The 27806-nt window shown below is 46.9% G+C and overlaps 1 protein-coding gene across 1 annotated transcript; it reads right to left on the bottom strand.

Moving 5' to 3' along the window:
* Positions 1-162: 162 nt before the first annotated feature.
* On the bottom strand, positions 163-26261 carry LOC128106403 (protein phosphatase 1J-like). The gene is made up of 2 exons (XM_052731899.1): positions 26193-26261; positions 163-982 (listed from the first exon to the last, which is right to left on the bottom strand). The coding sequence occupies exons 1-2, from the start codon at positions 26259-26261 to the stop codon at positions 302-304; spliced, it is 750 nt and encodes a 249-aa protein (XP_052587859.1). The 3' UTR covers positions 163-301.
* Positions 26262-27806: the final 1545 nt, after the last annotated feature.

Below are 27806 nucleotides of genomic sequence, written 5' to 3'. Positions count from 1 at the left end.
CAGGATAAGCAAACACTCTACCAACTGAGATACAGTCTCAGCACCTTCTTTTTACTTTTAAGTCTTCCTCTACACATACATTTGTGCATACGTGTGTGGCATATGTAACTGTTTGTGTTGTTGTTGTTTTTTTAATCCATCTGTTTTATTTGTCAGTTGCTGCAATTCTGGATCTAGTGGGCATCCCTTTGTCAATTAAATGGCCACTCAAGAATCAGGAACACAACTTCACTATTTGGACCGGGAGAAGGGTAAGTATGGAGAGGCTTAGATGGCAGTGAGAGGGATGGGGCTGGGCTCATCAGGAGTAACTGCCTGGCCCTCCCAGGGGGGTGACGAAGACCAAGATGTCATCCCTGGAACCCAGCTTGTTGTTGGGGAGACACCAGCCACGGTCCTGGGGGATGCCCCGGGCCCCCAGGACCAGAGCTTGGGCCAGAGCTGTATACCTGCTGGGATCATTGGGCTCATGGGCTGACAGCACCTTGTCCACAGTGGCGGCTACCTCACAATCACTGGTCACATCCCACAAGCCATCTGTTCCCAGGACTAGCACATCATCTGGACAATGCTCATACTGTGTCAGGTCATACACTCGTACCTCGGGGAAGCAGGAGAGGAAAGGCTTGATGGGCAGAGTGGAACTACAGACCTTAAGGTTGTGGTCTCCCAAGCCTCGGGTCACCCCAATGGTGGCCATTACCCGGGCCTTTTTTCCCTCCCCACAGACCAGAGGAAACCTGAGATCCTCCAGCTCAATCTTTTTGTAGGCCCAGCCAGTCATATTCTGGTCCCTGTACAGCCTCCTCTGCCCCAGCTCCTTGGACTGAACTCTTCGGGGGAATTCAAGGTGGGTGAACTCACTGCCTAGCAGTTCTGGTTTCAGGAAGCCAAGCAGCTGAAGACGCTGGCATTCGGTCTCTGGTGTGAACTCCCGGGACATTGGAAGCCAGAAGTTGACATCGAGTAACTTCCTTAATTTCTCTCCACATCACCACCACCACCACCACCACCTCCACCACCACCACCTCCACCACCACCACTTTTAATTTAACATTTTGTAGTTATTCTTTAAGAATTTCATGTGTATACAAAGTATTGATCATATTCACCACCAATTCCTCCTCCGCCTTCCCTTAACCCTCCCCCAACTTTATGTTCCAAATTTATGTCCTCTTTTTTTTTTTTTCTTTCTGTAACCCAGTGTTGAATTTGTACAGTTCATATGCTCTTGGGTGTGGGGCCATCCACAGGAGCACGAGCAACCTACTAATGGCCACAGTCCAAAAGAAAAGTGCCTCCTCCTCCCACAGTGCAGTCAGCTGCCAATAGCTCCTCGGCTAGGAGAGGAGCCCTGTGAAATCCCACCCCCCCACCCCCCCGCCAGCCCTGCCACCCATGGTTGGATTTTGACTGGTTGGTCTTCTTTAGATAACCACAGCTGCAGTGAGTTCATGAGCATGTCATGTCATATCCAGAAGACAGCCCTGCACAGCACCCTCCCCACTTGACAGCTCATCTGTCCTCTCTGAACCCTCTTCTTTGATGTCCTCTAAACCTTTGGAGGAGGGAAGGTCGATATAAATATCTTATTTAGGCGTGAGGACTCATAGTCATTTATTTTTAGCACTCTGACCAGTTCTGAGTCTCTGAACTAACTGGGCTACTACAAAAGGAAGCTCCTCTGACGTAAATTGAGAGCCGCACTCATCTACGTCTATAAACACAAACATTTAGAAAATAGCTTAGTGCTATGATCATGATAACACAACAACAGTAGATTTCCCCCACCCTTGGGGCTAGGACCATCCCAGCCATGGGCTTTTCACTAAGTTCAGGGCATGAATTTCATCCTGTAGAGCAGGCCTCAAATCTAAGCAGAAAGTGGTTGGTTACTCCTATAATAGTAATGCCATTATTGCCCCAGTGGCATCTATTGCCTGGTGGGTTAGTACTGTGGTGTGTAGGGTCCACTGTGGGTAAGACATTGATAACTTTTCTCCCCCAGCAGACTGTATAACACCTTCTGGCACCGTGGAAGCTGGACAGCAGACAAAAAGTTTTCAGGGAAGTTCCAGGTTGAGTTCTTATGTCCAGGGACCAAAATGTGGCTTTAACAATAGGGTCTTACTATCTGGTCATGTCCACTCTATTAATTTTTTAGACAGAATCTCTCAATGAACCTTGAACTTGTTAATTCGGCTAGGCTAGCCAGCCATGGGTCCTTCTGTTTCTTCCTCTCAAGTGCTAAAGACACAAATGTGTCCCGCCATGCCTTGCTTTGATGTGGGTGCTGGGGATCAAACCCGGGCTCACATACTTAAGCAGCAAGCGCTTTAATGACTGGACTATGTCTGAAGTCCCAGTACGTAAGTTTGTCAGGTGTACATATAAAGATCTGAGAGGTTCAACAACTTGTCTGGGGTTTCTCACCTCCCAACTGGCAAAGTCAGAATACAGTTTTCCCTATCGCAAGACCGTGGCAACTTTTGGGAAATTCACTCTCAAGAAACACATGGTCTTCTAGGAAAGGTACTTAAAGATTATAGCCAGGATCCAAAAGAAAACTGGTCCTTGTAGAAAACAATAACCAAAGCAGGGGGCAGCCACAGCACTTACCTGGCATGGCATGAGCCTTGTGTTAGATGTCCAGGAAAATAGTAAAAAAGCAAATCAAATTTAAAAATCAATGAAAGCTAGCAGGAGAAAGAAAAAACAAACTTTCCTACAAATTCAGACCCAGCTAGAGATGTCTCCGTGGTTTAGGACGTTTGTTGCTCTTGCAGACGAGGCTCAATTTCCAGCACCCAAGCAGCACTGCCACATAGGAACTCCAGTTCTTAGAGTCCTCTCTCTAAACTCACAGTTACAGGAGAGAAATCTCCTTGGTGGCGCAGGACCCCCTGGGAACGGATGCACAGAGAGCTTGAGCCTCTTGCGGCTCAGTGTGACCCTTTCCCTGGCGTCTTCCCTACCTCCACAGAGAAAGTTTCAGGGTGCCCTGAAAATCAAACACGCCAGAAGGACATGGCTATGGGCAATGAAAGAGTAATTTGAGATGGAAGCAATCTGTCTGTGTTTTAACAGGCTTTAATTTAATCTACTAATTTCTTTCCTTAAATTAACTTTATTCGCCTTTTAATTATTTCCTTTACTTTTTGAAGTTATAATTTAATTACGTCATTTCCTCCTTCCTTTTCATCCCCCCAAACCTTCCCATAACCCTCTTTGCTCTCTTTCCAATTCATGACCTCCTTTTCATTAATTGTTGTTATATACATATACGTATGTGTACAGACATATATGTTCCTAAATACAGAAAAGTGACCCGCTCACTCTGTATAGTGTTACTTGTGTGTGTGTTTGCAGGGCTGACATTGGGTACTGGATAACCAATTGGCGTGCTCTCTCCTGGGGAAGACTGATCTCTGCCACTCTTAGCATTCTTTACTTGCCTGTAGTTCTTTGTGTATGTCTTAGCCTGCCTACTGTTGTCCTTGTTCAGCTCATGTTTAGGCTGTCACGCTGGTAAGAATGTGTGGGTGTAGCTTCTGACATTACTAGGGGACACAAACTCACAGCAATCCCCCTCATCTTCTGACTCTCTCAATCCTTCTGTCCCCTCTTTCCACATGTTCCCTGAGCCTTAGGTACAGGAGTGTTTCACCGGTGTTATCGATTAAGACGGGGCTCCACAACTCTACCTTTTGGTTGTCTGTGGCTTTCTATAGCGGTCGCTCTTGTTCTGTTGCGAAGAGAAGTTTCCCTGATGAGAGGTGAGGACTACAGTCATTTATGGATTTAAGGACAAATGTTTATAGATTGTTGTTAGGGATTGCGCTGGTTTAGTAAAGTGGTGGTTGTAGGTTCTCTCCAAGATCCACGACTTCACTAGCCCCAGGTGACTGGGTAGGTTTTCAGTGCCACACATGGTTTCCCTCTCGTTGAGCAGGCCTTAAGTCAATCCGGGAGCTGTTGGTTACCCCCAAGGTGTGCGTGCCACTACTGCACCCTTAGGTTGTTGTGCTGTGCTGGTCTTTGACGTGGTTCCTAGGCACCATAGCTGAGTAGGACTGTTGGTTGCTTCTGTCACTTGGAAGCTTGCATGGCATCTCTGGTACCATGAAAGCTAGTCCTCAGGGAGGAGACTTCAAGTCAGTTCCAGTCTAAGGGCTTCTGAGTCTGAAGTCCATGGTCTTCAGCTATAGAGACTTCTGGGTTCAACCAAGGGCAACAGCAATATCTTGTAATTTGGGGGAGTCTCTTGAATAACCCCGACTCAAATACCTCAAAAGAAGGCTTCTCATGCATGGTGTTGGGGTTTTTGTTAGATGGTCTATGGCTCTTAGAGTGAGCATTAGCAGACCACATGAGAAAAGTTCATTTAAACTACATATGTATATTTATACATAGAATTCCGTGTATTATAGGCTTTTTAAAGATAGTTACTAGTATGATTCTTTATGACTTTTTTTTTCTGAGACAGGGTTTCTCTGTGTAGTTTTGGTGCTTGTCCTGGATCTCGCTCTGTAGCCCAGGCTGGCCTCGAACTCGCTAAGATCCACCTGGCTCTGCCTCCTGAGTGCTGGGATTAAAGGAGTGTGCCACCACCGCCCTGCTAGATTCCTTACTGACTTCTTCAGACATCCTTAGTGTTATCTTACCCTCTTCCCTCCTCCTGTATTTGTCCCACTCCCCCTCCCTAATTAGAGCTTCCCTTTGTCCCATGTCTCTGATCAGGTCACTCGTTCCCTGCTGGCCTCCTCTCTATTGCTCCCCAGTCCCACTGCCCCAACAATGGTCCTCTGTTACTTTCCTGGTTCCTGCAGTTTCTCTAGGACATGTACTCACATCTGAAGATCTGAAGCTAGGAGCCTCAGGTGGGGAAGAACATGTAGTGTTGTCTTTCTGGGTCTGGGTTACCTCACTCAATACGCTCTTTTCTTGTTCCATCCATTTACCTACAAAGTTCCTAATTTAATTTTTCTTTATAGCTCAATATAATCTACTAATTTCTTTTGCATGACGTTTAGGAAAGTTTGCCGCCAGACAAGAAAGCCGTTGCTATTAACAGCAATATCCCATTCCTCCCAGGCTCAGGGCTCAGGTGTGAGGCCCAGGCCCTCAGGAACAATTGCTGTTTGGACATTTCACTACTGTTTCAGGGGTACCGCTGAAAGCAGTGGCCACAGCCTGTGAATAATCTCATTTTAGAGTAGCACAGCATTGCTGGCCCATTGGGATCTTTCCAAATGACACCCCTGAACAGCCTCTCTTTCTGAAGCAGGGAGGCAGCAGTGCAGCATGGGAAATGGGCAGGGGGTCACTGCAGAATGATGGGCAGGAAGCCTTCTCCTGCACAGGAAAATCCGAAGGAGGGGAGGGAAGAGTTCCAGCCCCAAACCATCAGCCTTCATGGATGTGAAGAAAAGGAAAATGGAGACAAAACCAGGAAAGAGCCAGGGCCCAAAAGAAGTCAAGACAAACGAGGCAGGCTTCGAAATACCGGAAGGAGGAAGCTGTTTTCCCTCGGCTGCCTCTGACTTTTGCGTGCACAATGCTCTCTGTGAAAGGAGAGTTAGGGGACAGTCCCGACAGGGAAGCTGTGCTGTGCTGACGCCAGGCTGGCCACTGCTTTGACATGAGTGGATTACAGCAGAGCGGTGTGCTCACCCCATTAGCTAATGAGGCCTGTGCCTACAGCAGTTTCCTCACTGCAGACAGTTGCGAAGCAGGGAGGTGAAAGCTGTGAGGTCGGCAGTTCACCTGTTGGGGAATTTCTCCGAGAGGAACACTAGGAACAGGCCCTAAGATGAGCACACGACAACAGCGCTTCACCAATTACACTATTTGCTCAAGGCGGGCAAAGAGTTTTGAGTAAGCAGCATTACTGAACTATTTGAAAATTTCTAAAATTTCCCAGAGACATATAACGCTTTAACATTAACATTTACTAAAGCTGAGTTGAGAAGTCCTGGCCCAATTCTTTCAGTGAGGAATACATGAAAGTTGCAGGGAGAACGTGATTTAATTTAATCCACATGTCACAAGGCTAAGCAAGCTGGGAGAGGACATGGCTCAGAGCCCCTGAAAGCAGGGAAGGTGGACTGGGGACACAGGAGTGGTGAACTTTTCTTAGAATGGTAGTTTCTAACCTCTACCTTTTGGCTTGAGTGACCCTAAGACATGTTTTTATGCCAGTTTAGGTGGACTATGCAAATGCACAGTCAGCCATTAACTCTGGGTGTCTCTGTGCAGGTGTCTGGATGGGACTAACATTGAAATTGGCGGGCTAAAATATGCACGTATCTGGTCCTCCCTAATGAGGGTGCCTTGCTCAGTGAGGCTTGGGAGGACTCAGAACGACCTTCCCTGGGGTGGAGGGATTTTCCAGCCTGGAGGCCTCTGGATTTGAACAGCAGCATTGGCTCTTCCTGGGTCTCCAGCTAGCTGGCACACCCTGAAAACTGTGGACTTGCAAATCTCCCGAACCATGTGAGCAGGTACCTCCTCCAACCTGCCTTTCTCTGTACACACCCTGCCAGCTTGCCTCTCTGGAGAGCCCTGACGACTGCAAACTTCATTGTGAGTTTTTAGAAAGAATGCTTCCTGGATTCTTTAAGTGTGCCAAACTATGGACCCCTTCCTAGAAAGTTGCACACAAACAAACAAAAAATTTTATGGATGTCTTCCATAGACTCACCAAAATTTGGAGCACATTCTAGGATTCCCGCCCCCCCTCAGATTAAAATCCCCTGGACCTCTAGTTGGTGAAAAGGCTAACTCACTTCCTCTCCAAATGGCCTTACCCTGAGAACAGCTCCTCGTGGTGGGAGAGAAAGGACTCTAACTTCACGCAGTTGCCGAGGTCCCAGAGAGGCCTCCTATCCATGATGAAACACCCAAAAGAAATGCATCAAGGGAACAGGGCTTGTAGTTTCAGAGGTTGTAGCCTGTAGCTGCGTAGCTCCTTGGCCCTCACAGCTGGGAAGACTATTGCGGCAGGGGCGTGGGGTGAAACAGGCTGTTCACATTATGGTGAACAGAAAGCAGGGTGGGAGAGGGTAGATGATATCCCCAAGGATCCTCATAGACTGACCTGCTTCCTCTGTCTACATCTCATCCCCTAAAGCTCCCCCAACCTCCCCAAGTAGCACCGCCTGTCCTCAATCTATGAGCCTTTGTAGGGGACACTTCATATCAAAACAACTCCTTGCTTCTCTGAGAGGCCAGGGGTGCCTACTGTTGGTGCTGAGGCTTCGAGGCAGGGCTCTGCTGCCTCCCGGGGAATAAGGCATTGTTCCCAATTGTAGCGCCTGCTCCTTTCCTTCCTTGCCCTCACTAATGGACTGTGGCAGCAGGTGATGTCTGTTCCCTCTGGTCAGAGGTCACTCAGGTGATGACGCTCCTCTGTTCTGTCTTCCACTGCACCCGGCGATAGGCTTCAAGTGATGATACAGTCGCTAGATGGAAGAAACTCAGAAGCACCAGGGACCAAAGGCCCGTTCTTCCCAAGCCCCATACTAGGCCAGAAAGAAACTTCATTTCCCTAAATTCTGCAGGTGGTTTATCAGCATACTGTAATATAGAAACTCTGCTATTAAAGAATGGCAGTGTTAGGAATACTAGACACATATCAATTTGAAAACCTAATGTTTGAAAGCCATTATTTTCCACTAATCTTAGCAGGGACTAAAGCCGGGGTCTCCCCTTGATGAGGAAAGAGAGGTCCAAACACAGAGATGGCACAAAAAACCCAGCTCCTGTTGGGTGCTGCTATCCTGCACGAATCCAGGAGGTGCCATCCTACAGTCCTCTGGAGATGTATGGCGCACAGTTTACCTGTCTGTGCAAGTAGCTGCTCCTGGGAGGGGTATCCAGCAGGAAGAACTAAGAAGGGGAAGAGAAGAATGACACAGAAACCCTGTAGGCCTGTCTCATGGCTCCATCCAGTACCTTGGCCTTAGGTAACAGCCACCTCTGCGATTACAGGGAAGTTCTGTAAGCATGGAGGTAAAGGACTCAAAATAGCTGCAGGAAGTCCCTGAAACCAACCAGATTCACTAGGCCCCTTCCTCCCAGAGTAAAAAATAAAGCTACTGAGAGTCATTCTCAGACAAGCCAAGCTGCAAAGACACCAGACCAGCTGCCTGGAAGAGGTTGAGACCAACGGAGTCACTTGGAAGGGCTGCCTCCAGGCTGTGCAGTGTCCCCCAGGTTCCCGGCATTTTGTGAACTGTCACCTGTGCTGAAGTGGACTTTGGTGCTGTAGCTGTCTCTGAGTCCTCTCTGCTCTTGTAATTTACCCCTCGCACACACTTCTGTAAGTAACCCCAATAAAACTCATCAAAACTGGACTAAGGTGATATCCATACTTTGGTCTGTTGTGGACTCCCTGTCTGGGGTGAGTAGACATGTTTGTAGTTTCTCCCCAGGAAAAATATTGTCACACAACCCTTGGTCATTGCCGAGAGACCTGGAGAGCCTACCAACACTTCAACAAATTAGATTCCAAGACAAATTCAGTGTTTCAGCTGTCTGCCTATGGAAAGAAATGCTACCTTTCCTGAAATTGTTTTTGTAGGGCCTACCTTCAATTAGTAGCTACCCAGAGAAAGACAGTGGTAAAAGATGACCTACCTGTTAAGCCCTGAAGTTGGAGGATAGGGACCATTAATGTGATTTATCACAGGAAAGCTTTCTCTCTGAGTCCCATGTGTGGTTGGCTCCTTCCACGGGCTGCCGTTTCTTTTTTCTAACTTACATTATGCAACATTTCTAATCCACACAAAATAGAAAACAATGTTTCTGGCTGTCAATAACCTCAACAGTTATCTACTGTGGAAGCCTTGAGTCTCCCATTCCTCTCCAGTCCTTAGCCCTCATCCCTCTGTTGACTCACTTGGACCATTTGGAGATGGATACCCTACATCATGTAATTTCTTTCACACATATTGTAGAATGTATCTCTAAAACCAAGGACTCTGTTAGAAACATAACCACAATATCATTATCATACCTAAAACTTCCTTAATATCACAAACACCCAATTAATGTACAAAATTTCCCCAGTTCTTTTGTGTGCATGTGTGCCTGCTTGCCTGTGTGTGGGGGTGATCAATGTCAGGTGTCTTCCTTACTTGCTGTCTACCTTATTGTTGTAGTTTGAATGTAATTGGCCCCCATAAGTGCATAGGGAGTTACACTATTAGGAAGTGTGGCCTCGTTAGAGGAAGTGTGTCACTGTGGGGGTGGGCTTTGGAGTCCTCCTGTGCTCAAGCTACACCCAGTGTCACAGTTGGCTTCCTATTGCCTTCTGATCAAGATGTAGTAGCCAGCACCATGTCTGCCTGCCTGCACACCACCACGCTCCCTGCCATGAGGATAATGGACTGAACCTCTGCAACTGTAAGCCAACCACCCCAATGAAATGTTCTCCTTTATAAGAGTTGCCGTGGCCACGGTGTCTCTTCACAACAATAGAAACCCTAAGACATTTATTTTTGAGACACAGTCTTTCAATGAACCTGGAGCTTGGTGACTGGTTAGCCTAGCTGACCACCACGCCCTCAGGCTGCCTCCTCCTTCCCAATGCTGGACTTACAGTTGCACACTGCTGCACTCCACTTTTTCGGTGGCTGCTAGGGATAGAATCAGGTCTTGGTGTTTGTGAGCCACATTCTTTTTTTTTTTTTTTTTTTTTTTTTACTGCGCCATCTCCCTTGCCCTGTCTTTTTTTTTTTTTTTAGTTTGTTTATATTAATATCCACACATGAGCCACACACTGCAGGTGGCTAATCATGTCCCCCGGGTCTCTTTTCATTACAAGCTCCCCTGCCTCCTTTTCTTTTTCTATCTAATTTATTTGTTGGAGAAACTGGGTCATTTGTCCTGTTGAGTTTCCACAGTCTAGATTTGGCTGATTACACTCCTATGGTGTCATTCAACACATTTCCTTAAGCCCCGTATTGCCTGAAATGTTCAATAGGTCTGGAACTTTGATCTATGAGGTTTGATTTTCCTGATCATACTTCACAGGTGGTGGTGGTCTGAACTTTAGATGCATCCTGTCAGAAACAAATATATTTGTTGTCTTGCCTTGGCAACGTTAGTCAGTGGGACCAGGTCTTGCCAGCTTGATCCACCCAGCCTGGAGCCACCATCAGCCTCTAGTGATTTGGCCTGCGATTGACATCTCTTGTATCCATTGCTACTATGACAGCAGAATTGAGGCCTCCTGGTCCCCCTCCCATTCCTCCTTCATCTCCTAGCTGCACTGTTTCTAAAAGGAGACCTTTCCCTCAACAGTTTAGCTACCCCAAAATACCATTTATATAGAAAAGACAAATGCTTGTTTCTTTCCCTTTTTAAGCTGGTTTTCAGAGAAATGAGTTGGTTCCCTAGCAACCTGTAAAGGTGACCTATGAGAGGGCTTTTCCCCTTGATATAATTATAAACTCATGGATTTTAACATATTTGATTTATTTCAATCCATTGCAGATGCTCAAATTATTCCATCTTTGAACAGTGGGAGTCTCTTTCCATTGGCTCCTAACTTAGGGCTTTTGGATACAGCCCAGTGCTGTGAAGCATCCTCGCTTTCCAGTAGGACAAAAGTGTCCATTTCTTCCTGCAGCACCAGAATCCCTGATTACTCAAGGAAGCCCTGCTTCCCTTGAATGATGGATGGCGTTTTGAGCACAGGCTGGTGCTGGGGTACCTATTGCTCCTGGGAAGGGCGGGCTTCTCTGGTCTCATCTCCTGCTCCCCCTCTTCTAGTGCACCCTGGGTGCTGGCCCTGCTTGTTCTGCCCCTATAAGGAACGAAGAAGGCAACCCTTTCATTGATTTCCTCTGTCCCTAGACACAGCTGGCGCAGGCTTCAGGTCTTTGTCTGGATGCCATCTGTCCAGTGAGGTACCCTAGCCAACGATGTCAACAGAGCCCCTGCCCTCCAATATCCTCTGTCCACCTTCCCTACCTAGTTTCCTAGTTTTCCCTGTGGAAGTTATCTTTCATGGTGGTCTAACCATTGTTATCCAACCTGACTGGATTTGGAGTCACTGTAGAACCACACCTCTGGGCATGTCTGTGAGAGTGTCTTCCAAAAATTTTTATCTAGGCATAGAAAACCCACATTGAATATAGATGGGCACCATTGTGTGTTCTGGGGTCCTGGAATGAATAAAAATGAGAATATGAATCAAGCAACAACATTTCTATTTAATTTCTCAGCCTCATGACACCGAATGCAATGTGACCAGCTGCCTCGGGCTCCTCCGCCATGCCTTCCCTGCAATGATGGACAGTATCCCTTCCTCAGCTATGAGCCAGAGTAAACCCTCCTCCCTTACATGCACACAGAGAATTACCCAGGACACAGAGTACACTCTGATTCTGTGCAACTCGCCTGTTATTTGTTGATGTTTCCTTTGTGTTCGTTTACCACCCTAGGAGGGAAGAGATTTTCGTCAGTTTTACTCAGAGACACATCATTAGTGCCCTCAACAGAGTATAACACAGAATGAATAGGGAATGAATAATATGACTGTGATGACCTAAGCCCACAGGTCTTTCAATTCCCTTGTCAAATAGCCATATCCTACAAAAAAAAAAAAAAAAAAAACCCTCTAAGTCTGGAAAAAAGGACTAAATTTAAATACTCAAAGGTCAAGAAGGGAGGAGGCTGGGAGATGGCTTCGCCACCATGAGAATCTGAGTGCAGATCTCCAGCACCTAATAAGAAGCCACACATGGCCACATACATCTGTAACCCTGGAGCTGGGAGGGTCTGGGAGGATAGGAAGGTCTCTGAGGCTTGCTGGCCACAGGCAGGCTAGCTGAATTAGTGAGCTCTAAGTTCAGTGAGAGACCCTGTCTCAAAACAGAAGGCAGAGAGTAATTGCACACACAAGTGCCCCTCAACTAGGTTAAGGAGGACGAGGAAAGGACCAACAGGAACTCTCACCCACCTGCCTCACATGCTGCTGACTGGGCTGCATACAGACCCCTGAATTAAAGGCCGTAAGTTTTTCTATTGTTATCAAAGCAAACTCCCATCTTCATGTCAATTTATTTTAAAGCAAACCACAAACAATAGAACAAAAGACCAAGGACAATGTTTTCTGTGGTGATTTTGCTGGCCGTGGGTTGGGGCTGGCAGCTGTCCTGACTTGAGCTGGGGCGAACAGAGTATACCCCAGTCTCTCAGGTCTTCAAGGAACACTCACGCCATTGCAGAGATTCCCATCCTTGGGAGTAAGGGACATGCCCTTCAGTCTGGGGAGCCACTTCTTCCGTGTGTCCGACCTTGGGAGCTGAAGACAGGTGACACCGAACAGGCTGTATTAGAGTAAGACTGTTGGGGTTGGGCCTGTGCCCTCAGGGACCCCTGGCCCCTCATGGCCATGCTTGCCCCTCCCCCACATCTTGTCCCCCTCCCCTTCTGGCAGTGGGCACCCTTCCTTCCTTAAGCCTGACACCTCACATTTGTGTTAGATCTTGTTATCCCCAACCTTTGATCACCCTAGCCTATCCACAACAGAACCAAAGGGGCATAGCTTAAAGGAAATGTAGAATGCCAAGCAGTTAACACCTGGATATGGGTAGATTCAGACAAATTGCTCTTTCAGTCTGTTCCCTTCTCCTTGGGTATAAGGGCCGCAAAACTATAGGGACTCAAACTAAGAGGTGAGAAGTGGGGACCCTGACCCTTTGCCTAGCATATGGACCCTTGATCCGTAGCAAATTTGAAGATGGCGTGCTCTTTTGTAGAGCTACTTGCTTGGGTACTTGAGCATCAGCTAATCCAACAACTACTGGACTATACAGCTTCATTTATTATATTGGTTGGTTGGTTGGTTGGTTGGTTGGATTATTGAGACAGTGTCTCCTGTAACCTGAGTGGGTCTCCACACAGCCAAGGATGACATAGAATTCCTGACCTCTTGCATCCATGTTGGGATTCCAGATATTCATTACCACACCTGGCTGACTATACGGCTTCTCACTGAGTGCTTTTGCCTTTTGAATTGTACTCACCCAGTTAGTGCAAGACAGATGGATGTGTTTTGTGAAGTCATGGTTGGGAAGAGCCTCTGGTTATTACAAAATGCCTGAATAGAAGGGGCCCTTTTTGCAGATACAGTAGGTAGAAAGTACAGTACTTGTTATACTGCCACAATAAAGAAACACAGAACCTTCCTCAATCTGTAACAGATGGTATGAACGTACAAGGAAGGTTGACATCTCACTATGTGTCTTTCTATTATTGTTTTAACATCATCAATGTACACAAGGCAGTTAGTTTTGATTGTCAACTTGATTGGATTAAGAAATGCCTGGGAGATTAGTAAAGCATACCTCTGGGTGTGAGAAAGAGAGAGGGCATCTCCAGAGAGGGTCAGGTCTTAAATACCCTGGTGTAATCAATGGGTTAATCCCTCGATCGATTCATAATATCATGCTATTATTGAGAAGTGGTGGAAAAGAGGAGATGGAGCCTAATTGAAGGAAGCAGGACCCCGGGGTCTTGTCCTTGGGAATTCTGTCTCACCCTGGCCCTTTCTCACATGCCCCTTTCTTTGCTTCCTAACCACCATTATGGGAGCTGTCACCCTACCTTCTTGAGCATGACGATCTGAAGTCACAAGCCAACAGACATTCCTTCTTTCAGTTCTTTTGGTCACATAACAAAGAGCTAACTAACAACGATATCTAAATTATCTGTTTGAAACCAGAAAGGACACACTTAGTGAAGGAGCAGTGTCAACCGGTTAGTTGATTTCACTTCGCAGGGAAGAGCTGTGACTGGATTGAAGGTGTGCTCTTCCCGAGACTCATCTGTTTTCCAGGAGACGTCAGCAGAGATGGTTGTGTCTCTAGATTGTGATGTGCTTAAGCTGATACTCAGAAAGTTGCACTCTAGCAGCACCACCATTAGAGGAGGTGAGAATGGGCTTGTTGAGAAAGCCTGAGGAACTTGGCTTTGGCTCTAGAAGCCGGCAAAGGCATCCCTCTAGCCTTGAGTCAACTCCCTGCACAGTGACAACAGTGGATGGAGAGACACTTCTCTGAGTAAAACAGAGAAGCCTTGTTTTGAAATCCTCCAAAAAAAGACTTGTTCACTAGTGTCAGATCAATTATTTATCCCGAGAACATTAATATTCATAATATGTTTTGGTTATTGTTATGTGCACTCATTTATTCATGATGTATTAAAATAATGATATATAGTGTTCATAAGGATTTGTTTCTGTGTTGAATCATTTTCATTTTTCTCATTCTATTTTGGTTACTGATCTTAGGTAATTTTGTGGCAGGTTCCTCAGGCTTTCTGAGTCTTATAAGCCAAAACTGCCAAGTTGAAGTTGTTCTAAATAGCAACAGTGAGAATTTATGGAACTCATTACATAACCCAGGCTGGCCTTGAACTCTAGACAGTCTTCTTGCCTCACCTCCCAAGTGTTGGCAGTTGAGACATGTACCATTATGTCAGCGTCCTATATTTTGTTTGATTTTTGAAACAGGTCTCACTATGAAGACCAGGCTGGCCTGGAACTCACTATGAAGACCAGGCTGGCCTGGAACTCACTATGAAGACCAGGCTGGCCTTGAACTCATAGAGTTCTGTCTGTCTCTGCCTCCCTAGTGCTGGGATTCAAAGCATGTGCCATGACACCCTGTATTTTTTTTTTCAAGACAGGGTTTCTCTTTGTAGCCTTGGCTGTCCTGGAACTCACTCTGTAGACCAGACTGGTCTTGAACTCAGATATCCACCAGCCTCTGCCTCCCAAGTGCTGGGATTAAAGGCATGCACCGCTACCACCCCGCTGACACCCTGCATTTTTAATACCTAACATTGGCATGGTATATATATTCGGCACAGTAAGTAAGTTGATATTTTTATATTATTTTCATTGGCATCCGTATTGTAGAGACTCTTCTTGTTTATGAAAGTTTTTCTCACTGTTTTTGTACTTAATGACACTGATATTTTTAAAGCATTTATCTTATACTTTACTACTTCTTAAAAAATTTTAAATGTATGTGTGTATGCAAACAAGTGTGTGAATGTGACATATGTATGTGCGGTAAATGTGCAAAGTGTATGCACAAGTATGTGTGCCTACAGAAACCAGAGGGGGACGTTGAGTAATCTGCTCTATGACCCTCTGCCTTATTCTTTTGAGACAGGGTTGCTCACTGAACCTGAAACCAGTCTGGAAGCCATTAGTCCCACCAACAGTGCTGGGGTAACAGGCGTGTGCACCCACGCCTGCCTTTCTACCTGGGTTCCGGGACCTGAACTCAGGTCCTTGTGTTTGCACAGCACTCTCTTTCACTCCCCGCACCATCTCCTCAGCCCAACCATGACAGCTTTGAGACGAGCTGGTCTGGGGTTTTGTAGAATGCCCCTCGGTTTTTCTTCTGATTTGATAGTGAGACAGCTTGAGGAGGCAAAGCACAAAGGCACAGTGAGTGTGGGTGTGTACCTCCGGGGTACCTTCTACCCTATGAGTCAGCGCTACGCAGGGTGACCTTGATGGCGTGACGGAGGGAGTATCTGTCAGTGGTCATTCTCCTTCCCACACCATCGTCTTTGGAAGAAGTTGTACACAGCTCAGAGATAAGGGCTCCCTCCCTGAGGGACACAGTAGCTGCTTCAATCACTTGCAATTGTTCCCTGTGGCTGCTTTGTCTGTCTTTCCTCATTTACTTAATCACTTAGTCACTGACTTACATTAAAATGGACTCACGGATTTTTGTTTTATAAATTTTGCTATATCCCCTACTACTTTATTTATTTTATTGCTCAAAGCCTTTCATCTCCGGCCATCAGGGCTCTTTCAGTGGCCCCTGTGTCCTTCTGACATAATCCAACCAGTATGGCGATTTACGGGCCCATCCTGTGTATTTCCTTCTCAGACCTAAAATCGGCTGATCCCTCCAAAAGCCTCCTTATCCTCTCTTTTCTTCTCTTCTTCAAAGAGTAACATAAAAACCAAGATCCAAGCACTAGATGTGCTCATGATTACTGGGACACTGTCAGCCGATAAGGTGTGTCTTGTAACTGGGAAGGCTCTTTACATTTTATAAAATATATTTTGAAACTCAGAGCTATTCTCTGAAATGCCATCTTGGCCTCTCCTGCTTCCTTTCCCTATACCGGCCTCCAGGCCATGCATAAGCCTTCCTCCTCTGTTCTACACCCTAACACAGATGCTGATCCCGCAGCTCCAGCAACCAAGACCACGAGGTAGCCAAGAGAAAGCGGGCAGTACCCCTCCCTCCCAGGTCTTAAGGGGTCCCCATCTCAGGCCACGCCCAGGGGTGGTGGGGGGAGCAGGTACCTAGCAGTTACCTGCAGCCTCACTAGGGGCGGTGCTTCAGTGTAGAGCACAGACAACCACCCCTACAGTATGTTGCGTGACTTTTCCAGGGAGATGTAAATAAATGTCTATTCACCCCAGACAGGACACCAGCAACAGACCAAAGAAATGATTCCTTCCAACTCTAGCTCAATGAACCAGTGAGTTTACTGGGGTCAGTTAAGGAGCCTTCATGACTCAAAAGCAGCTGCGTTGACAAAAAGGCCACCCCAGCATGTTGACAGCTGAGGGGAGCTGTGTCCCCGAGTTCCCAGCAAAACTTGCAGGCAGCTAATGGATCAGAACTCCTCCCCCAGCTATTATTGCTGCTTATGTAAGTCTGTAAGGGGCCTTGGGCATCTTTTAACTTTGGGCCTGGGAATTCCAGGAGGGAATGTTTCTATTTGGAGAAATGGCTACACAACAGGGTATCAGCATAATTGGTTGCCACAGCAATGCCGGATTTTTTTTTTTTTTTTAAAGATGGGTCAGGAAGACATGAGGCAGGCACAGAGGTGTTTGGTACTCCCAGATGCCCTTGAATCATGGTGTTCCCAATGACTCTGCCTTGTGTCCCCTTCCATATACATTTGTTGTTTTGAGACAGAGACATGTGTAGCCCGGGCTATTCTCAAAGTCACTGTGTAGTTTAGGATGACTGTGAACTCCTAGACCTCCCGCCCCCCTCCCAAGTGTTGGGATGACAGGCATGCTGCCAGGATGTACGTGTCACCAGTTTCTATGACGCTGGGGACCAAACCCAGGAAGTGACGTAGGCTAGGCAAGCAGTCTACCAAATGAACCCCAGGCGGCCTCTCTTCTTTCCTTTTCTTCTTGAGCAATCTTTCACTCAAGGCTTCAAAACCTACCTTATACTGAGTTTGCTTTGTGTTTAAAAAATAAGTTACTGGAACCACCAACTTCCTTTCCTTTGAAAAGTTCCCTGCGTGGGGAGCAAAGGCTTTTAGATACTTTCTAACCAAGTGGGACCCTGGGCCATCTCCATATTGGCTGATTTTTTAAAACTGAATCAATGAGTCATATTAAGCACCAAGTAATGGCAAGGTTGAGCAAATACAACCTTCTAGGAAACACTACAGTGTCAATCATTGTAAGTAAACAAATATTCTATACCTCAAACAATTTAGCAAATGTAATTTTCTCCAACAAATATGGCTCCTGTCAATGGTGCAAGTTAAGAGACTTGGGGAGAAAGTGTTGAAATTAAACTCAGTGGTGAGGGATTGCTGCCCTTGGAAGCAATCACAAATCCAGCTATGAAATGCACACATGCTTCATTGAAGTACTGCAGTCAGCGGTTCACTCGCCGACCTAGCGCTCTGCCCTCTCAAGGCATGGTGCTCATTCTTTTTGCACTCAAGGCCTCTTTATCATTGAAACGCTTGACACAGAGTCAATAATGATACTAACCCAAATTGAGTCAAAGCTTTTGAAGAGGGCTGTCTTTGGCCTTTCAAATGTTCCCCATCCAGGCTTATCTCCACCTACTCCTCCCACCCTCACAGGAAGCTGCTGGTTCTGAGGACTAAGAAGAAAAAAGTGCTGGGGCTGAGCAGAGGAGCCTGAGCAGGTCAAGCTGAGGGTGCTGGCTTGTTGTGGAGTGTTTCTTTAACTATGCAAAGATGTGTTGCATTTTTTTAAATTATGCAAAGATGTGTTGCCGTTTTACCTTGCCTGCCTAAGGCACCTGATTGGTCTAATAAAGAGCTGAACAGCCAATAGCAAGAGAGGAAGTATAGGTGGGACTTCTGGGCAGGGAGAATAAGTAGGAGAAAGAATTTAGGCTCAGAAAAGACAAAAAAGGAGACACCAGGGGCCAGTCAGCCAGATATGGAGGAAGCAGGAAAGTAGGACATAGAGAATGAAAGAAAGGTAGAAAGCCCTGAGGGGGGAAAAAACAAAAACAAAAACAAAAAACCATGAATAGAAACAGATTAAATTACATTAAAAGAGCTAGTGGGACAAGCCTAAGCTAAGGCTGGGCATTTGTACTTAATAAGTCTTTGTGTCTTTATTCGGGAGCTGGTTGGCGTCCCAAAGAAAATCCCAACTACACCAGTGGGCTGGCATCCCAGGGGCTGGACAGAACATACACAGTTTGTTTTAACTAATAGCCTACATTGAGAGGTCAGGAGTTTCACACACACAATCAGTTTTCTGGCTAGGGAGAGAAATGCGGATCTCCTTCACTGCTGAGCCTGCAGCCTTGTGCGACAATGGCAGAAGCTGAGCATCTGCAGGCCTCAGGCTGGCACTTGCTCCCCTCTCCCAGTCTCTGAGTCTCCTGACTATCTCCACTCTTCCTCACAGGTGTCCCAGGCTGGTTCTGGATGAGATTAATGGGTATGGCCAACACCCCAGAGGTGGCTCCAAGAACAGGTAAAGAGACCCCCTCCCCCCAACCACTGTTGCATTAAGCACGGGCTGTGGTGAAGCTCCCTCGGTTTCCACCTTCTTGTCTCCTCTCAGAGTTTACTCAAGCTGCTTTCTCTGCCTGAAATGCTCCCTCCTCAACCTGACCAGTTTCTGTTCATCTCTCATGATGTCATGCAGGAAGCATACTGGTGTCTAGACCAGGTCCACCACTGCAACTAACAGAGATGTCAAATTTCAATGGGATGTCAGAGATGCAGAATGGGATTATTAATATAATAATGTATATATAATGATGGTTGTATCTGCTATTATTCCATTGCAGTAGTAAAACACAATTTCACACACTTTTTTTTTAAGGAAGGAAGAAGCAAAGGCTGAAATCCCCAGCAGTCCCAATGCAGTCCCAATGCCATCTTGAATGGCTCCCCTCCTTCATGAGGACCAGTCTAGCAATGTCTTTCAGGGTATACTCTAGAAGTTGCCTGTATGATTTTTCCCCCTCACGAGCTATTATTCAAATCTTAATCCCATAACCAGGCCAGTTATCAGGAGGCTGAAACGCAGCTTTATTCGGAGTGGCCAGGTGCCCATAAGTAATGAATATTGTGATGTTAGGTGAATTCACTCCTATGGTTCAGTACTGTGGGATGGTCTGTATGTCAAATGTGTTGCTGATTGGTCAATAAATAAATCACTGATTGGCCCGTGGCCAGGCAGGAAGTATAGGCGGGACAAGGAGGAGAATAGAGCTGGGAAGTGGAAGGCTGAGGAGGAGACACTGCCAGCCGCCATCAGGACAAGGAAGATGTAAAGTACTGGTAAGCCACAAGCCACGTGGCAAGGTATAGATTAATAGAAATGGATTAATTTAAGCTGTAAGAACAGTTAGCAAGAAGCCTGCCACGGCCATACAGTTTGTAACCAATATAAGTCTCTGTGTTTACTTGATCGGGTTTGAGCGGCTTGGGACTGGCGGGTGAGAGAGATTTGCCCTGACTGTGGGCCAGGCAGGAAAACTCAAGCAACAGTTCAGTGCTCTCATGGGGCCATGGAGTGAGTCAGAAGGCAGAGAGACCTGATGAGCTGTGAACAGCTTTGTCTTGCTTTTGGCTCCATCTCCAGGACTTACTTACCACAGGGTCTGATGCACAAGTGATTGAAAAGGGTCTGGAGGGCTAGGGAGATGGCTCAGCAGTTAAGAGAACTAGATGTTTTTGTGGGGGAGCTGGGTTCAGTTCCTAGTACCCACCTTGAGCTGTTCATGACTTCCTGTAACTCCAGTTCCAGGGGCCCAGTGTCCTCTTGTAGCCTCCAAGGGCATCGTACCTACATGTTTGTCCACATTCAGACAAACACGCACACAGATAGAGCTCTCGAATCATCAATATTTCTAACACTTAATATTTGAGCCTCAATACACATTTCAGAACCTATTCAGCCCATGACTGAGAAACAGAAGTCTAAATTTCCTTCCCTTTTTAATGTGTGTTTATGTATTTATTGTCTCCTCTTGAAATGATTTCTTTGATCTCATTTAATTTCTTCTGGGACCAAATTTAAGAGGTTTCTAAGACTCAACACTAATGTAAACTGAGCTGGACGTGGTGAGGCACTGGCATCCCAGCAACTGGGGCGCCTGGAGCAGGAGGCTCAGGAGTTCATGGTCGGCCTGCGGTGCAGAGTGAGACGTCTCAAATAGACAATGGCAACAGTGAAGAAAGCTGCCTTACACTAGGAAGGTGACGTCAACTCCTTCTGTAATACCGGCTCCTTTTGTCTCCCATTTCCAGTTTGTGGAAACACAAAAAATGAAGCAGCATAAAACTGGCCATCTTAACCAGGAAGTGCACACTTCCCTGGGATTTTTCCCTGTAAATTATTAAGCAGTTGTCGTTATTGTCCATCTCCAGAACTCTTTCTATCTTTCCAAACTCAAACTCCACCCACTTGACACTAACTCTCCTTTCCTTTCCTTCTGCCCCTGGCGACACCATTCTACTTTCTGAGCTTGTCAGAACTACGGAAGATTTCAAACAGATCTGAAAACTTAAAAACCAAAGTGGAAGAGAGAAGAGAATAACCCACATATGCCGCTCTCTTTTCAACAATTATTAACATAGGATCTATTTTTTTTCATCCATGTGCCCACCCTTTTCCCTGATAGCAAATTCAAGACAACCTTTCATTCCAGCCCTAATATTCTTGCATATCTCTTTATCCTGGTTATCTGGTTACAAGAAGCAGCTTGTGCCAACCATCATTTTTTTTGCTCACCATTCTGGCTGAACTCCAGAGAGTTTCTTCTAACAGTGTCCCAGCTCATGCAGCTGTTTCCTGCCTGAAGTGGGTCATAAGGGCCTTGAATGTATTCGCTCACACATCTCAGATGATGGCATTGGCTGTCAGCAGGGACTCGCTACATCATCTCTCATCAGTCAGTAGTGTGACACCAGGGGCATTTTAAAGGTCTGAAAGTAGAGGCTGTAAGACCCTGAGGACGGCCCCTAGAACCTACATAGTTGTGTCTCGTGTGGCAGAGGAAGAGTCACAGCACTCTGGGGCTCCCTTTATAAGGTACTGATCTCATGCATAAGAGGAAAGACTCCTTCATCCCCTATACGATCACCTTGGGAGTTAAGATTTAAACATGGTAATTTGGGGAGACACAAACATTTAAATCAAAGCAGTTTTTGTTTTTTGTTTTGTTTTTGTTTGTTTATTTATTCATTTTTGGGAAGTATACTTAGTTCACTGCAATTTGCCTTCCAATTTGCAAAGCAGCAAAATAAATGAACAATTAAAGTGTTTATTTATGTTTCTGAAAGTTTGGAAAGATGGAGAGAAACTAATCGGGCGGAATCCCTGACGTCAGAACGATGACCCTGAACGTGTGTGTGTGTGTGTGTGTGTGTGTGTGTGTGTGTGTGTGTGTGTGTGTGATAACACACAGTCACTACAGACCACAGCTGGAAGTGGTCCACAGGTTCTAGCCAGGGGTCAAGTGGCTAGGTCTAGCCTCTGCCTAACAAGAAGCAATCACGTCTCTTCCGTGGGCGTGGGCGCTATGCATAAAACCTAAGGCCTCATACCAGGTAAGCGTTTTCTGTTGAGCTGTGGCCTTAACCTCTCACATAATTTTTTTTAATATTTATTTATTATGTATACAGTGTTCTGTCTGCATGTATGGCTGTACGCCAGAAGAAGGCACCAGATCTCATTACAGATGGTTGTGAGCCACCATGTGGTTGCTGGGAATTGAACTCAGGACCTCTGGAAGAACAGCCAGTGCTCTTAACCCCTGAACCATCTCTCCAGCCCCTCTCACATAACTTTTAATAGTAAAGACACTACCAACCAAATAAAGTAATGAGTACATATATGGTCTATCAGAGGCAAAAACAAAAACAAAAAAAAACCTCCTGGAAAAGGAATTCAAAACTGAGTAGAGTGGTAAACTGAACTCTGAAGAGGCCACAGTACCACACAGGGCAGGAGTCCTCATGGGAGCACCACACAGGGCAGGAGACCTCATGGGAGCACCACACAGGGCAGGAGTCCTCATTGGAGCACCACACAGGACAGGAGTCCTCATGGGAGCATCACACAGGACAGGAGTCCTCATGGGAGCATCACACAGGGCAGGAGACCTCATGGGAGCACCACACAGGGCAGGAGTCCTCATGGGAGCACCACACAGGACAGGAGTCCTCATGGGAGCATCACACAGGGCAGGAGACCTCATGGGAGCACCACACAGGGCAGGAGACCTCATGGGAGCACCACACAGGACAGGAGACCTCATGGGAGCACCACACAGGACAGGAGTCCTCATGGGAGCACCACACAGGGCAGGAGTCCTCATGGGAGCATCACACAGGACAGGAGACCTCATGGGAGCATCACACAGGGCAGGAGACCTCATGGGAGCACCACACAGGGCAGGAGTCCTCATGGGAGCATCACACAGGACAGGAGTCCTCATGGGAGCATCACACAGGGCAGGAGTCCTCATGGGAGGATCACACAGGACAGGCGTCCTCATGGGAGCACCACACAGGGCAGGAGTCCTCATGGGAGCACCACACAGGACAGGAGACCTCATGGGAGCACCACACAGGGCAGGCGTCCTCATGGGAGCACCACACAGGGCAGGAGTCCTCATGGGAGCACCACACAGGGCAGGAGTCCTCATGGGAGCACCACACAGGGCAGGAGTCCTCATGGGAGCATCACACAGGGCAGGAGTCCTCATGGGAGCACCACACAGGACAGGAGTCCTCATGGGAGCACCACACAGGACAGGAGTCCTCATGGGAGCACCACACAGGACAGGAGTCCTCATGGGAGCACCACACAGGGCAGGAGTCCTCATGGGAGCATCACACAGGGCAGGTGTCTTCATGGGAGGATCACACAGGGCAGGAGTCCTCATGGGAGCACCACACAGGACAGGAGTCCTCATGGGAGCACCACACAGGGCAGGTGTCCTCGTGGGAACTAGGAGGCAGCATTATACAGCACAAGTTCCATGTTGGTTCAGGCACTGTGTGACCTTAGACAAATCAACTCCCACCCCCAAAGCTTAACTTCCTCCTATGTAATTTGAGAGTTTAAGGAGTTAATGCTTCTACAAGTGCTTTACCACAAGCCTGGCATGTCTGCGCTATGATCAAGAGCCACGCAACAGGCATCTGTGAGTTCCCAGCTACTGCCCAGTGCTCAGCACCATGTAGATGAGTCACTTAACATTGCTGGAGTGCCAGGCTGAGTACCACGTCCACCCTGTCTCCTGCCCGACCTGGTCCCTTTTCTAGCACGTGTGCTCCAGCTCTTCGGGTGAGTCATGTGCCTTGGTTCCCACCCCCGTCCCTGCTGTCTGCACCAAGTGGACACCAGACTCAAATGTGGCCACTACGATGGGCTAAGTGCCTGGAGCTATGATGTTCTACAGACCAGAGGCTGACAAACTATGACCCTCAGCCCCAAATCTACCACTGCCTGGTTTTGTAAAATAAAATATTATATGAACAGCTCCACACCTGTCAATTTGGAGCATTGTCCGTGCTCCACAAAGGAAGAACTGAATTAAATGGCCATGACAGAGACCACAGGCATACAAATTTTCTTGTCCCCTTGCAGAAAAAAAGTTTGGACAATCACCAGTTGCTACCTAAATCTTGTAATCATGTGTAGTGGTTTGAATAAGAATGGCTCCTAGCGGGGCGGTGGTGGCGCACACCTTTAATCCTAGCACTTGGGAGGCAGAGCCGGGCTGATCTCTGTGAGTTCGAGGTCAGCCAGAGCGAGATTCAGAACAGGCTCCAAAAACTACACAGAGAAACCCTGTCTCGAAAAACCAAAAAAAAAAAAAAAAAAAAAAAAAGGCTCCCACTGCATGGGACCACACTAGGCCCTCTGAATGTGAGTGACAGTTACATGGCTTGATGTGTTTGTGGGTCCCCTGGCAATGGGACCAGGACTTATCCCAGGCACACAAACTGGATTTTCAGAGCCCATTCCCTATGGTGCGATGACTTATTCAGCAGTGATGCAGTGGGGAGGGGCTTGGTCCCGCCCCAACTTGTTATGCCAGCCTGTGTTGACTACCCAAGGGAGGCCTCACCCCCCATGAGGAAGGAATGTGGGTGGGATGAGAGGGAGGTTGGGAGGTGGGAGAAGGGGAGAGAGAGAGGGGAAACAGGGATTGATATGTAAAATGGAAAAAATATTAAATAAATAAAAAAGTAAAAAAAAAAATGGCTCCCATAGGCTCGTATTTTTGAATGCTTCATCACCAGGGAGTGAAACTGTTTGAAAGGATTACAAGGATTAGAAGGTGTGACCTTCTAATTAGAAGGTGTGACCTTGTTGGAGGAAGTGGATCACTGGCAGTGGGCACTGAGATTTCAAAAGCCCAAGCCAGGCCCATGTGTCTGTCTCTGCCTGTGGCTCAGGATGCTGCTCTCATCTGCTGCTCCAGTGCCATGCCTGCTGCCGTGACCCCTGCCATGACGATAATGGAGTGACCCTCTGAAACTGTGCAGAAGCTCCCAGTTAAAGGCTTTCTTTTATAAGAGTTTCTGTGGTCAGGGTGTCTCTTCACAGCAGTAGAACACTGAGTGAGACATCATGTTTGGCCTGTTGAAAATTAAGGAGTAATCAGAAGGGGAGATAAAAAGTAAACCGAGAGAAGTGATGTGCAGAGAGAAGACACTGGTGCACACACTGGGGCAGCCAGCCAGAGAGGGGCAGCTCAGGATGGAGAGGGGTGGGGGCGCCATAGGGAGGCCTGGGCAGAGCTGAATCCACTTCCTCAAACAGTGACCGCTGCTGCTGTTGGAGGGAGTTCTCACTTCCTCTCTCTGGACCTTCCAATAGGACTCTCATGAGAGGAGCAGGCTTTCCAGAGCACCATTAGGGGTGCGTGATCCAAGAGGAAGCAAGGCAGAAGCCGCTAGGTATTTGGTGACCTGCTTTTAAAAGCCACACCTTGCTATTCCCATAGCAATGCTAGTGATGCAAGGCCAGACCAACACGGGGCCTGAATAGGGGGAGGGGAAGTTTCTGGAACCATCTGGGAACTTCCTCATATCCAGGATGCCCCTCCAGATTTCCCACACGGGATTCAGCCATCTCCTCACTCCTGTATGAAGCAACCCCTCTACTTTCCCCTGACTAAGACATGAGAAGACATAGTTACTTGCCTTATCACCTTCTACCAGGGGGCTCAAGGGCCTCCCCTGCCTAGGCCTTCTTTGCAGCCTGTGTCTCCTGTTACAGTGGGAGCATGGATTCAGCCACCTGAGTAGGGCCCGGCCTTTGGCATTTATACTTTGATCCTTGGTGATCCACACACCTCAGTTTAGGAACCACCTTTAGGATAGAGGGTTTTGACACCCATCACTCATCTGGCTGGCTAGATGGGTACCCCCCTTCCTCCCTCGCTACTCCCTGTTTATCCTCCCCAGAGCTGCCTCCAAAACTGGTCAAGGTTATGTAAATGGCTGCACTATACTTCTAGAACCACCAAACACGGTCTCCAGTACAGAAGCATGCACAAGACTTTGGGGCAATGTGTAGGTGCCTTTGAAGTATGTGGTCACCAATTTAAAGTTGAAGACATTCACCCGGCTAGCATTTTTCTCATGCTACTATGGTATAAGTGTGGAGTAAAAGGGTCACTGGGTCTATTCAAGGTGATAAAGACAGCCATGGAGGTTAATGGTGGTGGTGGTTTGAATAAGGAATGTCCCCATAGTCTTGTGTATTTGAATACTTGATTACCAGTTGGTGGCGCTGGTTGGAGAGACTTAGGTGGTGTGACCTTGTTGGAAGTGTGTCACTTCTTGCCTGCTAGCTCTTACCATTGAGCTAACTCAACCCATTCCTATTAAGCTATGTTTGTCACGTGGCTTCGTGGCGTTACCTGTTCTCTCACATCTTGCTTCTCGTGGTGGCGGCTCGCAGCATCTGCTGTTACTCCACCCTTCTTCATCTCCGTCTTCAGTTTGAATGCACCGCCTAACCTTGCTTGGCCTCACCATTGGCCAAACAGCTTTATTTATCAATCAATGAGAGCCAAACATATTCCCCGCAGACAGAAAGACATCCCACAGCACCACAGGCTTACCCACAGCCAGTATGGTAGGGGCATTTTCTCAATTGAGATTTCCTCTCCCCAAATGACTCTAGCCTGTGTGTCAATTTGACAAAAACAAAACAAAGCAAAACAACAACAACAACAACAGAAAACTTGCTAGCACATGGGTACAGGGGTAAACATTTAGAATGTAGTTGGGAATTATGCACGTTTGGTAAAGTGGCTCTTGTAGGTTCTCCTGCAGGATCCTTGACTTCATTAGCCCCAGGTGGCTGGCTAGGTTTCCAGCATCAGGCATGATTTCCCTCTTACTGAGTAGTCCGTAAGTCCAATTAGAGAGCTGTTGGTTATTTCCAAGGTGTGCATGTCGCTACCGCACCTGTAGGATTACTGTGCCATCCTGGTCACTGTTACGGTTCATAGGTATCATGGCGAGGTAGGACTGTTGGTTGCTTCTCTCCCTTGGAAGCTTGTGTGGCATCTCTGATACCGTGAAAACTAGTCTCAGGAAAGAAGTTTTCAGGTCAGATCCAGCTTGGGTCCTCTGGATCCTGTGTCTGAAGAGCATGGTGTCTTTAGCAATAGCAACTTACCTTCTACCTCTGGGAGGGCAACCAAGGACAACAGCAATAGCTTATAATGCTCTGGGACTTTCTTAGACAACCTAACCAACAACTCAAACGGGGACTTCTCGTGCCTGGGATTGGAGTTTTTGCGTAATAGTCTATGGATTTGAGGAGAGCATTGTCAGTCCACAAATAATTTTTTAGATTATATATATATATAATATATATATAATAATGTATTATATATATATTATATATATATATATCCACACATTTATATGTGTTATATGTAATTTTAGGTAAATAGATAATACTATGATTCCTTATGACTTTCCCCAGACATTTTTACTGTTATTTTCTCCTTCTTGCTCTCCTTCTGAATCAACCTCCCCCACTAGCTAAAGCCCACCCTTTTTTGAATCACTTGTACCCTGCTATTCCCTTCTCTGTTGCCTCCCTACGCCTTTTTAACTTTCCTGCTTTCAGAAGTTATTTCAGGTTGTACACTCCTCACATCTGGAGATCTGGAGCTAGGAACTGCAGGTGAGAAAGAGCACGTGACACTTGTCTTTCTGGGTCTGCGTTGCTTCACTCGGTACGATCTTTTCTAGTTCTGTCCACTTACCTTCTGCCTGCCTTTTCACATGGGTGCCGGCTTCTGAACTCTCAGGCTCTCATACTCACACAGCCCACACACTTACCACTGAACCATCATCCCACTCCTCCAGAGTTTGGATCTTTTACTATATACACACAGATCATATTTTTATTAATTCTTTGAGAGTTTTATACATGTGTACAATGTATTTTGATCATGTTCATCTCCACTCCTCCCTCTAACTGGTCTGGGTCCTCCCCCTACTCCTCCCCTTCC

The sequence above is a fragment of the Peromyscus californicus genome, unplaced genomic scaffold (genome assembly GCF_007827085.1).
Source record: "Peromyscus californicus insignis strain IS unplaced genomic scaffold, ASM782708v3 Scaffold_12__1_contigs__length_115047231, whole genome shotgun sequence".
NCBI lineage: Eukaryota > Metazoa > Chordata > Mammalia > Rodentia > Cricetidae > Peromyscus > Peromyscus californicus.
Note: the sequence above shows the minus strand (reverse complement) of the source record. Positions and strands in the feature narration are given on the sequence as shown.